General features: G+C 39.2%; 1 protein-coding gene across 1 annotated transcript in view; it reads right to left on the reverse strand.

Moving 5' to 3' along the window:
• Positions 1-1,826: 1,826 nt before the first annotated feature.
• Positions 1,827-12,069, reverse strand: part of TPX2 (TPX2, microtubule-associated) — a 58,122-nt gene continuing 47,879 nt past the window's right edge. The window contains exons 14-19 of the mRNA XM_008577242.1: positions 9,284-9,379; positions 8,045-8,221; positions 7,313-7,459; positions 4,945-5,056; positions 3,828-4,015; positions 1,827-2,609 (exon numbers count right to left, since the gene is read on the reverse strand). Of these exons, the coding sequence (XP_008575464.1) occupies positions 2,499-2,609; positions 3,828-4,015; positions 4,945-5,056; positions 7,313-7,459; positions 8,045-8,221; positions 9,284-9,379 (831 nt within the window). The 3' untranslated portion in view covers positions 1,827-2,498. The remainder of the gene's footprint in view (positions 2,610-3,827; positions 4,016-4,944; positions 5,057-7,312; positions 7,460-8,044; positions 8,222-9,283; positions 9,380-12,069) is intronic.

Consider the following 12,069-nt stretch of genomic DNA (forward strand, 5'->3'; position numbering starts at 1 on the left):
GGATCCTATACATCCATAATTCTCAATAACACTCTTTCCAAAACTCTCAATTTAAGAGCAGATTTATTCTCCTACCTGAAACAACCAAAACCCAAAAATAGACAAAATATATGAAAAAATGATACCAGATGGAAATACCGTATATGAATGAGAGTGAACTATTAGAGGAGAACTGCTAATATAAATAAGAGTACTTTTCAAAAAGTTCATGGAAAGACATATTATCTTTTAATTCTATTTTTTCACGAACTTCTTAAAGTATCCTCGTAGAGCGATAAACTACATAGGACATAGAGAAGGGATCAAAAGATGAATAGAAGTAGAAAACCCAAAGGAAGATATGACCAGAAAAAAAATGAAAGTGCCCAAGAATCCGTAAGAAATATAAGGGCTGAAGCAGAATTTCTAGAAACCCATAAGAAATAAAAGGGCTAAAGCACTGGATTTCTCACAGTGCAAGGAATGGAGGACCCTGTCTCTGTTTGGACTGATACCTGGATGCCCCCTCCATAATTCCTCTCTCACTCTCTATATCTAATGTTAGCAAGTCTTATCAGTTACAACTTCAAAATACACTCAGAATCCAACCATTCCTCACTACCTCCACTGCTACTACTACCCTAGCCCAAGTCACTATCAGCTCTCACCTGAACAACAGTCAAGAACATCCTCACCTTCCCAGTTACAATCTCACATGTCCCCCCGGCTCCCAATACAGTCTATTTATCCACACAGCAGTCAGAGTAATATTTGTCACCTCACAGAAGTGTACAGTTATTTGCTATTGTCTATCTCTCCCATTAAAATGTAGTTCCATGAAGGCGAGGTGTTCTTTTTTTGCTCATTGTTGTATTACCAGCAACTAGAAAAGTACTAGCATATATACAGTTAGCACCAAATAAATATTTGTTAATAAGTGGTTATAAAACTATATACCACATACCTCTAGGAAATGAATATATATGTATATATTTTTGGTGGCCAGCAGGCACAGGGAGAAATGAATAAAGGAACTGCATTTTGCATCAGTTTGAGCCTTTAGGAGGCCCAGAGATCTGTAAATCATACTGTGAGAAATACTATCTTGCTTTGTCTACTACTGCTAAATCTAAAATGGCTTCTACATAATAGAAGATACAGAAATGCTCCCTGTATCAATAAGAAAATGAATATAAAATGTTTGATGTCATATATGATGCCTAGGACTGGCCTGGCAAAACATGGATGAGTTTGTATCTCTTGGCACCAGAGTAGATGACTGACAGAGTAGATATTCAAAAATAATGTGTAATCTAAAAGAAAATGTATTATTTTACATGGACTTAAGCCAGTTCTGTGCCAGCCATGAGGAACACAGAGATGATGATAATTCTTGTTTTCAAGGAACTTACATATCTGTATCTTTATGAGTTTGTGAACAAGTACAAGTAACTCAGATATAATTTCTCTACTAGAGATATATACAAGACACATTTGGGAGGTATGAAGAAGAAGTGACCATCCTCACCTGAGGAGGTCAGATGGTCAAGGAGAAATTTCTAAAAAAGATTTTACTTGAGCTGAGTCTTATAAAGAAGAATTTGCTAGATGGGAAAAAGGCACAGTCTGTGCAAAGGTGTATGTACACGACTGGGTAGCTACTGGGAGGGAGTTAACAAAATATGGAAGTATATTCTGACATAAAATAGAAAAAAATTACAAAGCACTTTAAGGACAGAGCTTGTGCTTTTAAAAGTTCCTGGACCCACCTCTCAAACTACCCATTTCCCCAAGAAGATGGGAACTCCAAAGGGGTCTGACAGATTTAAAAACATGAAATAACAAAATCAGGGAGGGGAAGACAAAACGTATTTATTCCAGGCTGGGTCTTAATACACGCTGCACTATCCCATTATGAGCAGCTCTGCCCAAAGCTTGCCAAATGGCTGTGGTAAGGTTCCCCATGAGTCCGTGCAGTCTTTTTCCTCACTGGTGCAGTTAATGAGGTTTTCTACACTCAAAGCAAAGGGCTCCTTAACTAAAAATTCACTCTGTGCAGAGGTGAGGAAAGAATCCAATATATCAATTATTCCTCACTTAAACCATGACTTAAACCCTATATCGGGATTTAGCTATCTTTATTTTCTGATTAAAATAGAAAAAGAAAGGGAGGGGGTAAGGGTTAATAATAGAGACTACACTGTGCTGACACAGAGACTTTAAATCCTAGTCAGAGTTAAGACCCATATTAAAGTACAACTGATGGTTTAAAGGACATAACTACATAAAATCTGATTGAGACATGCATAGTTGAGTCTCATTATTAGCCTAAATAATGTAAGAAAACAATTCTCAACAAAATTGGAGTCCACAGCTGTCAGGTATGCTCTGTCAGGCATGAGTAGTTAAAAGTCTGGAGAAATCGGTTCTCTCCACACCCGGTAACAAATGAAGAAGGCTCTAGGTTTGATGTAAATAGCAGCTCCGGTGTCTGCTGTGTCTGCAGCTCACAGCCAAATTTAGCAGTGGAATCGAGTGGAGAATTTGGGAGATACAGGCACAGTCAAAGGCTGGTCACTTGACTTTACCTCCACACCCTGGTACTTGCGTATTGGATTTGCCTTGTGCACCTGCAGAGTAAGGAAAATAAAGTTACCACCGAGAGGGATGTTAGGGAACTATGCTTTTAGTTGTTTTTAATTTTTCTTTTTGAGAAAATGGTTGTATAGTTTTACAGATACCAGTTGCTAATTTAAAGAAAAGGGGAAAAAAAGGCAACACAGTATAGTGGAAAAGTGCATGAGCTTTGGAGCTCAAATAGGTTTCTATCAGGTCTTGGCCAAGTCCTTCAGCTTTCACTAAAGAATGTCAAACCTATCTCCAGTGTGAATTACTAGGGTGTAATGGGACTGTACTCAGTTGCATCAGAGAAGAGTTATAAGTTAAGAATTTGCCAAAGTACGATCTTAAGCTAATTGACTCAGTATTTACCCAAAGCATGAACAACAACAAAACAATAACCAGGTAAGGTTGCTGGAGATGGCATGGTTCCATCCATCTTTTTGGGTAGTCTAAAATCAATCCTGAATCAAACCAGATTAGTAGACAGCTAACCAGCATTGACTGAATTGTGCTTTAGAATGTTACCAGTTAACACAACTTGCTGCCTTCCCAACAAAGGGGTCCTTAATGTGAATTAAGATTTCTTTTTGGATAACTAATATCTAAATCATTATGCTCGTGTTAGCATGGAGGATCACCTGGACCAATATGCACTATAACTCCAAGGAGTTTGAGCCAAGTATTAAGAGGAAAACAAAAATACAGTTGACACACAATTCCCATGTCCTACCCTATATATTCTTGTCTAACTGTAAAAGAGACTGGTTTTTCTTAAGCCCAGAAGGAAATAAGTTAAATAAATAAAATAAACAAACAAATGAAAAAGAGTCCTAGGAAATACATTACTGTGCATGGTTATACCACATGACATCCTCCTTATAAAGACCCCTGGAAGAAATTCTGTCTAAATTCAGTATCAAGGATAAATGTCTTTTTTTAACAACTGGCTTATTTATATCTCATGAGCATTGTGATCTTTGTAACTGACATGCGAGTTCCCAAAAAGGGCCAAAATTAAAGCTCATACCAAGATCACAATGTATACATCTTTAGCCTCATTCATGTCTCAACTTTACCACCACCCTCAGTTTGTGTGATTTCCTCCTTTACTTGTATTTGATGTAGCCTTGTGGGCCACCTTAGATCCTGTCTGGAAAAAGGCTAGATACAGATAAAACAAAACAGAGACAACTCTGGGTTAGTCAGTGCTCATGCTACCCAGTTACCAGTTCTTTCCGTAGCCTGGCCAGCTCCTCCTTCTTCTGCTCTTCCTCCTGTTGCCTGGCCTCCTCCAGCTGCTGGACTTTCTGGGCTTCTACCTCAGCCATTCTCTTTTCCAGCTCCTGCCGCTCTTTGGCTCTCTTCTCAGTGGCCAGCTGAAAAGGTTCCTGGACTAGAGAACCAGAAAGGCCCTCTGAGTACAGAAACAGAGAGAACATTGGTGCACAAGCAGGACTTACATAAACCTAAGCTTTATGGATAGGGCGAGTAGCATAGACATGAGAGACAACAGAAAGACTGAGCTGTAAGGAAGCCCTGATGGGAGAAAGGTGGAGTAAACCACATACAAAAAGTCTTAGAATTTTAAGAATTGGAAGGGCCCCTGTAAATCATCTAGTGTAACTGGGAGAAAAGCAAGACCATAGAGGTAAAGTAGTTTGCTCAAAACTACATAGTGTTGGGCCGGCCTGGTGGCGCACTGCTACAGTGCGCCGCTTGGGAGCGCAGCGGCGTTCCCGCTGAGGGTTCGGATCCCACATACAGACCGGCCGCTCACTGGCTGAGTGAGGTGCGGGCGCAACACCGAGGGTTGCGATCCCGTTGCCGGTCCCGGTCCGGTACAGGCGCGACACTGAGGGTTGCGACCCGTTGCCGGTCACGAAAAAAGACCAAAAAAAAGGAAAAAAAAAAAAAAAAACTACAGTGATTTTTGAGACAGATGTAGAAGAATCCCAATTTTCAAATACACTGCCAATGCTTAAAGAATCAAATGTTCTGTATCTAAGGCTTGCTTCAGGGTGAACTCCAGAAAGACATCCTGGCTCTTACCCCCTCATTTACTTGCTACTGTATGGGTGGGAAAACTTACAACTGTTGTTGAAATGCCAGCTGCTCATGCCAAAGCTTGTGTTATATGAATCTGGCCCCAACACATTCTGCAACTCAACATAGCTGCTGGGTTCCACAAAGGCAAAAGACTGAGTCTGGGGGAAGGAAAGCTACCATCCTCTAAAATTAAATGCTCTAGATGACACAGCATTGTACTGACATAACTGAGTCCCAGCACCCCCATGGGAAGTATAACAATTCTGCCCCAACCCCCAAGAATTCATATAATACTACCAGCAACTGATTTTTTCTCTTTCTTGGGAACAAAGGGCTCCTGGGAAATGATGGTATTTGGGCGAGCCTTGAAGCAAGCTGCTTCCTTCTGCTGTTTCAGTTCTTCTTCCAGCTATTAGAAAGAAAGTCTGTCAGATAAGGAACTATACAACTTTCCATGACTATCACCTCAATAACTCAAGTTCTAATGTTTCTGAATAGCTTTACCAATAAAGACAGCAGATGATTTAAAATAAACCCCAGTTAAAAGCCTTCACACAAACTTTATAAAGAACAGATCAGTCTGACAATATCTGAACCCACTGAGAACCAGAAAAGTACCTTTAAGATACTTTTAAGGCCTATCTTAATACCACAAAAATAAACAACTCGACATTACAATGCCTCTAAATGTGATTTATTAGGAACTCACAATACCCCTTTAAAGTACTCTTGTTCCCACCCTCTAAAAAAAAAAATCTAACCAGAATTTAATCAAGTCCCTAACTACTCATTTATAGGATGTATAGGAGATAGAGGACCATGTTAAACATCACCACAGGAATGTAATCAGCAAAATCCAGATTGTGAAAAATCTACAGGACAAATAATTCAGTTTACTCCTCAAATAAAATTCAAAGAGAGGAACCTATATATGGAAAGAGATTTAGAGATTTATCAAACAGATGTACTAATGTGGACCTTATTTGGTTCTTGATTTGAACAACTCAAAAAAATTATGAGAAAAGTTGGGTATATTTAAATTCTGACTATTTGTCACTATTAAGGGATTACTATTAATCTTTCTAAGTGTGATAATATTATTGTGTTTTGTTTTGTTTTTTTAAGTCCTTAATATTTTAAATATACACATACAAGTATTTTTGGATGAAAAGAGATGCTACTTAGGATTTATTTCAAAGTAGCCTTGTATAGAGTAGAAGTATCCAATGTGGGGATATGTAAATAGAAGTATAGATGAAATAAGACCTTCCATGTATATATAACCAGGTAATGGGTTCATGGAAGTTCATTATACTATTCATTCTACTTTTGCGCATGTCTAAAAAACTTTAAAAAAAATTTTTTTTATGGAAAATGCCCAGACAGACATGTATCTTGGTCCTTAAGGAGGGGAGATGCACGACTACTTTCAAACTAATAATCCTAAGGTTTCCTAGAGAACAATGCCAACGGGAAACCTTTGTTCAGTCATGTAAGCAATCACATCTTTCAAGAGGGGTGATACCTACCAACGAAGATTAGCTCAGAGCTCCTTTTTGGACAGAGTCCGGGATAAGTGATGACACAAAAATACTGAGAAACTTACAGATTCAAGGGAATATTTTTCCAGCTTGGCAGAATTAGATCTCAATTAAACCAGCCAATAACCAATTATAGTTGTTCCTTGGTACCCCTGGGGGATTGGTTCTAGGACTTCTCACAGATAACAAAATCCACGTATGCTAAAGTCTCTGATATAAAATGGCATAATATTTGCATATAACCTATGCATATCCTCCCATATACTTTAAATCATCTCTAGATTACTTATAATACCTAACACAATGTAAATGCTATGTAAATCGCTGTTATACTGTACTGTTTAGGGAATAATGACAAGAAAAAAGTCTGCACATGTTCAATACAGATGCAACCTTTTTTTGTATATTTTTGATCCACAGTTGGTTGACATGGAGGGCTAACTATAATTGTTTTTTATTTTTATTTTTTGGTGGCTGGCCAGTAGAGGGTTTTGAACACTTGACTCTGGTGTTATAACACCACTCTTTAACCAAGTACACAACCAGCCAGCCCTGTAATTGCTTTTAATTACCTGTCACCTATAAAGAGCAAATAGTATCCCATGCTAAGAAAAATAGCATGCCATATTGAGAATTTATTCTCCCATACTGTTTCCTATGAAAGCACCAATAGAAAGGAGTGAACGCTTAATAAATGAGACTAATAGATGGAATAGATGAGATCTTAAAGAGAGTCCTAACTCAAAAAAAAGTCTATTAGTTCTCACATTTCCCAGGTGATCACCTAGAGTAGGTGTCATCAAACTTTGGACTATAGGCCAGATCCAGCTTGCAATATGTTTTTGTACAGCCCTTGAGCTAAGAATGGCTTTTACATTTTCAAAGGGCTGAAAACAAACACACGCACATATGCAGACTATGTGACAGAGACCATATGTAACTTAAAAAAATTAAAATGTTTAGTATCTGGCCCTTTACAGAAAAAATGTGCTAACCCCTGATTTAGCATGAGAGCCCCTGAAATAATCTAGTATGTTATACCAAATGATTTCAGTGTAGTGGGTCTGCCTGCCTAATCAATCAACCAAGCAAGTCACATTTTGGCTGCTCGCCACATCCCTCACCTGGTACTTCCAAGTCTGTGCCTTCAGAGCTCCTCTTTTGTCAGTCTCCAAGCAGAAAGGCTCAATCTGGGTCACATTCTTAACCTTTTTCTCTGGCAGGTTAATGGTGTCAAAATGAGGCAAGGGAAGTGCCTTGAACTTGGGGACCTAATGGAAAAGAAAACATGATATTTAAGATAAAGTCCTCTCTAGCCAGAAAGCAATAGCTGCTCCAGGGCTGGCCCATGGCTCACTTGGGAGAGTGTGGTGCTGATAACACCAAGGCCATGGGTTCGGATCCCTATATAGCGATATAGAGATGGCCGGTTAGCTCACTTGGAGAGTGTGGTGCTGACAACACCAAGTCAAGGGTTAAGATCCCCTTACCAGCCATCTTTTAAACAACAACAACAAAAAAGCAATAGCTGCTCCAAAATATTTGGAAGATTCTGAAAAATAGAGAAGGCCAGTCAGTTTTCAAAGCAGCACAATCTGGCAGAAAAGAGTAATGGGCTCAAAAGTAAATCTAGGTATTCCTTCCAGTATTGCCAATAACTGGCAGCGTGATTGGGGCAAACCCCTTAATATCCTTGTGCCAGAAGATTTAGATTACTTGCCATATTTATATTTCATAGGGTTCTTAGAGGTATCAAAGCAAGTTAGTGATTTTACTGTGAAAAGTGCTACATAAAAGATTACCTTTGAGGGATCAAAGACTAGCATTATACTACTTGCAGAAATGAAAACACCTACCTCCCCTTTCTGCAGTTCTTTTATTTTCTTCTCTTTTTGTAACTGACGTTCTTTGTCCCGAGAATCAAAGGAAAAAGGGCATATTTCCACAGTTCTTGCCTCTGGGATTTGGGGCTTAAAAGGCACCCCAAAATGTGGCACAGGTTGAGCTCTTATCACCACCGGTTCATCCTCTTCCTAAGGGAAAAATTGCAGTTTAGAAATAAGACTCCTCATTCTCTCCCATCTCCTTAGAATGTGGAGTCAGAAGACATTATGAGACAAGTCGTTAATTAAGGCCAGTAACTCAGCCTCTTAGATGTCTTAGCCTCCTTTTCTATCAAAGAGGGATAATACCTAAGTCATCTACTACCTCACAGGGATGAGACCAATGTGAAAGCATCTGGTAAAGGACTAATGCAACTACTCTTACAAGATCTAAAGTTTTTCACAGGAATGTTATAAAAACAAGATGAGATCAAATGGTATGAATAAAATGAAGACCAGAGGAAAGGTACTAACCAAGCATATACCTTAACCTCTCCTTTGACCCAGCCTCCAGACTCCACTAAAACATGTGACTGGTAGTTAATGGTTGCCAAACCCAGAATAGGACCAAGTAAGCTGTTTGGGTTCAAGTTGGTAACATAAGATTACTGTGTATTTTAGTGTCAAATGAACCTATAAAAAGGCTTATGCTTGAGATCTGCTATAAAATTACCCTAACTCTGGATATTTATAGATAAAATAGGAGATGTAACAAGAAACTAGCCTGATCAATGACAGTTTATATATTACAATTCCATGAGCCATCACTACAAAGTCACTTTTGCAATCCTTGGGTTATGAGAGATAGGGCAATGTGGATGTAACTGCTTAGTATGAATTTTTAAAAGTCGCTCACTGAATAGTGACAGTAACTCAGGCAAAATAAAATGCAGGGCTTGGCAACTTTTGATCCATGTTACAAACACAAGCTGATTGCCATAGAAACATACAAGCCTCCGATGCCTAAGTCCCCCTCATTGCTTCCATAAATTGTAACCAGTGGTTACTGAAAGCCAGAAGATTCATACCCTTACCAACTATTTTGGTTTACATTATTAGAGGAGAGAAAAAAGATGATCAAATGTTCATACCCATTCCTAAAGACTTCAGATAAGAGTGGTTGCCTTTGAACTCCATTAATTTTTTTAAAATGATAAGGCTTATATTGTCTATGCAGAAGGAAAAAGAAACCCCTTACTCCCAGGGAATCACCTCATCTTCTTTGGTGGGCATTCGGATTCTGTTCTTCAATGCAAAAGCTGGTGACCTGGGAACTGTGATTGGAAGTACCTTCTTTTCAGGAACACCCTGCAAGGAGTAAGCAAGTCAATTAAACTTCCCAGAACAACCTCCACTAGGCTGTGTGAGAAGATTAAATCCCTCTCTTACAGAGAAGTTCATGTGTCAGGATTCAAAAAAGGCTAGTAGTTTAGCCAAGCAGGACAAAGGGAAATCTGGTATGTAGTAGTACTCCAAAGGTAAATTATCATGACATAAGAGCAGCAAATAACAAGAATATAGGTAGAGTTGTGTATTCAGTAAAAATATGATTTACCAAAAGTCTTTTTTGGTATTAGGAAAAACACATACCACAACAGAAAACAAACTAATGCCAACAGTTTATTGTTTCTCTCCCTTTCTATCCCCAGTCCCTCAAAACAACATAAAAAAGACTTCCAACCATGTCTAGGGTCAGAACAGATTCTGACCATTCTCTTATGTTAACCCTATTCTGTATACAGTGCTACAATGAGAATTTATATTCACAAACATTACTCTCAAAGGGCAAATGGGAAAATGTATTGGGCTAGTTTTATTCACTTTAGCCAAATAAATGGATGGGCAAAGAATAAGAACAAGCAATTCACAAAGATACAGAGAGGCTCAATCTCACTAATAATTTTTAAAAATATAAATTAAAACAAGATCTTTTTAATCGATAAAACTAATACTTAAAAGACTGATTAAGGGCCGGCCCTGTGGTGCACTCGGGAGAGTGTGGCGCTGGGAGCACAGCGACGCTCCCGCCGCGCGTTTGGATCCTATATAGGAATGGCCGGTGTGCTCACTGGCTGAGCGCGGTGCGGGCGACACCACACCAAGGGTTGCGATTCCCTTACCGGTCACGAAAAACACACACACAAAAAAGACTGATTAATATCAGTATTTGGCATGCATGAAGAGAAGTGGGCATTCACATACAGTTGAATGAGTGTACAGGATATAAACTGGCATAATGTTTTGGGAATTATCTATTAAATTTTTTAATGGTCATACACTTTCACCCAATATTACACTTCTAGTATTTGATCTTGTTGGGTTTAGTTTTGTTGAAGTATACAGTCAATATATTTTTCCAAAGAGTTAAAAATAGCAAATAATTCAATTATCTATCAAGAAAGGATCAAGTACAGCCTTTCATAAATTGTGGTACATCCACACAATAGAATATTATACAGCCACCAAAAACAAAATAAATCTTTATTACTGACATAAAACAGTTTTCAGGGCCGGCCCGGTGGCGCACTGGATAAGTGCGCCGCTTGGGAAGCCTGGCGGCGCTCCCGCCGAGGGTTCGGATCCCACATACAGACCGGTTCCCGCTCACTGGCTGAGCGAGGCGCGGGAGCAACACCGAGGGTTGCAATCCCGTTGCCGGTCCCCGGTCCGGTACGGGGGCAACACTGAGGGTTGCGATCCGTTGCCAGACACGGAAAAAGACAAAAAGACAAAAAAAAAACAAAACAGTGTTCATAATATTGAGGGAAAGGAACGAGTTGCTGAAATACAATGAAATCATTTTTGGGTATTTTAAAAAAGTACATATAATTAATCTAAGTACAGAAAATAAGAGAACACCAAAACTGGAAAGAACAGCAAACTGCTAACTCTCACATCTCTTTGAAAGTGGATTAAGAAGGGAATTTAAGTTTAATATCCCATAATTCTAATATATTCAACTACTCTGAAGATTTTCCTTTAATGAGTTCAAAATACTGCTAACACTTTAAATCATTGTGGAATGAATTACAGACACCACACTATGCACAAATTCAAAACTAATACATTTTACAAAGTTGTTCCACAAGCATTTTCTGATTCTCATAGAATTTATACTCTATCACAAATCTGGCAATTAATCTTAACTGCAAAATGGTATCTCTTGGGCTGTTGTTTTGAATAAAATGTATAACCAGATCAATTAAAAATAAACAATCCTAAGATATCCTGAGGAACTCCTTATTTTTACATATTATTTATATTTGTCACACTCACATCCACATCCTGTTCCCATAAGCTCTCTATTCTGCTTTCTAAGTTTTCACTATCCACATCATCTGTTGCCTGCACTATTCCACTAGTCTCCGAATAGTCTTTCAGCTTCTCCTCTAATTCCTCCAATTAATCTTCTGCATATAGTCAGAATTATTTTTCTAGAACACATCTGATCATGTTACTTCTGACTTAATATTCTTTGGTGACTCCTACTGCCTACCTACAACAGACACATTTCTTGTCATGAAATGTAAGGCACTTCATAACCTGATACCCTGCCTGACTCTCCAGCACACCTCTCACCCCTCCTTAGACATCACCCTCCAACCACAATTAACTACTGGCATCTCCTGGGCCGGCCCGGTGGCGCACTGCTACAGTGCGCCGCTTGGGAGTGCGGCGGCGCTCCCAACGAGGGTTCGGATCCCACGTACAGACCGGCCACTCACTGGCTGAGCAAGGTGCGGGCGCAACACCGAGGGTTGCGATCCCGTTGCTGGTCCCGGTCCAGTACGGGCGTGACACTGAGGGTTGCGATCCGTTGCCGGTCACGAAAAAAGACAAAAAAAGGAAAAAGGAAAAAAAAAAAAAAAAAAACTACTGGCATCTCCCCAAATGTACTACTGGCTCTTATCTCAATACCTTCATTTGTATTCTCTATGTCTGAAATGCCCCAGATGTTTGAAAGCACCCAACTAATCTTTTTAAGCCTCCATTAAAGC

The sequence above is a fragment of the Galeopterus variegatus genome, unplaced genomic scaffold (assembly GCF_000696425.1).
Source record: "Galeopterus variegatus unplaced genomic scaffold, G_variegatus-3.0.2 Scaffold65, whole genome shotgun sequence".
Lineage (NCBI taxonomy): Eukaryota > Metazoa > Chordata > Mammalia > Dermoptera > Cynocephalidae > Galeopterus > Galeopterus variegatus.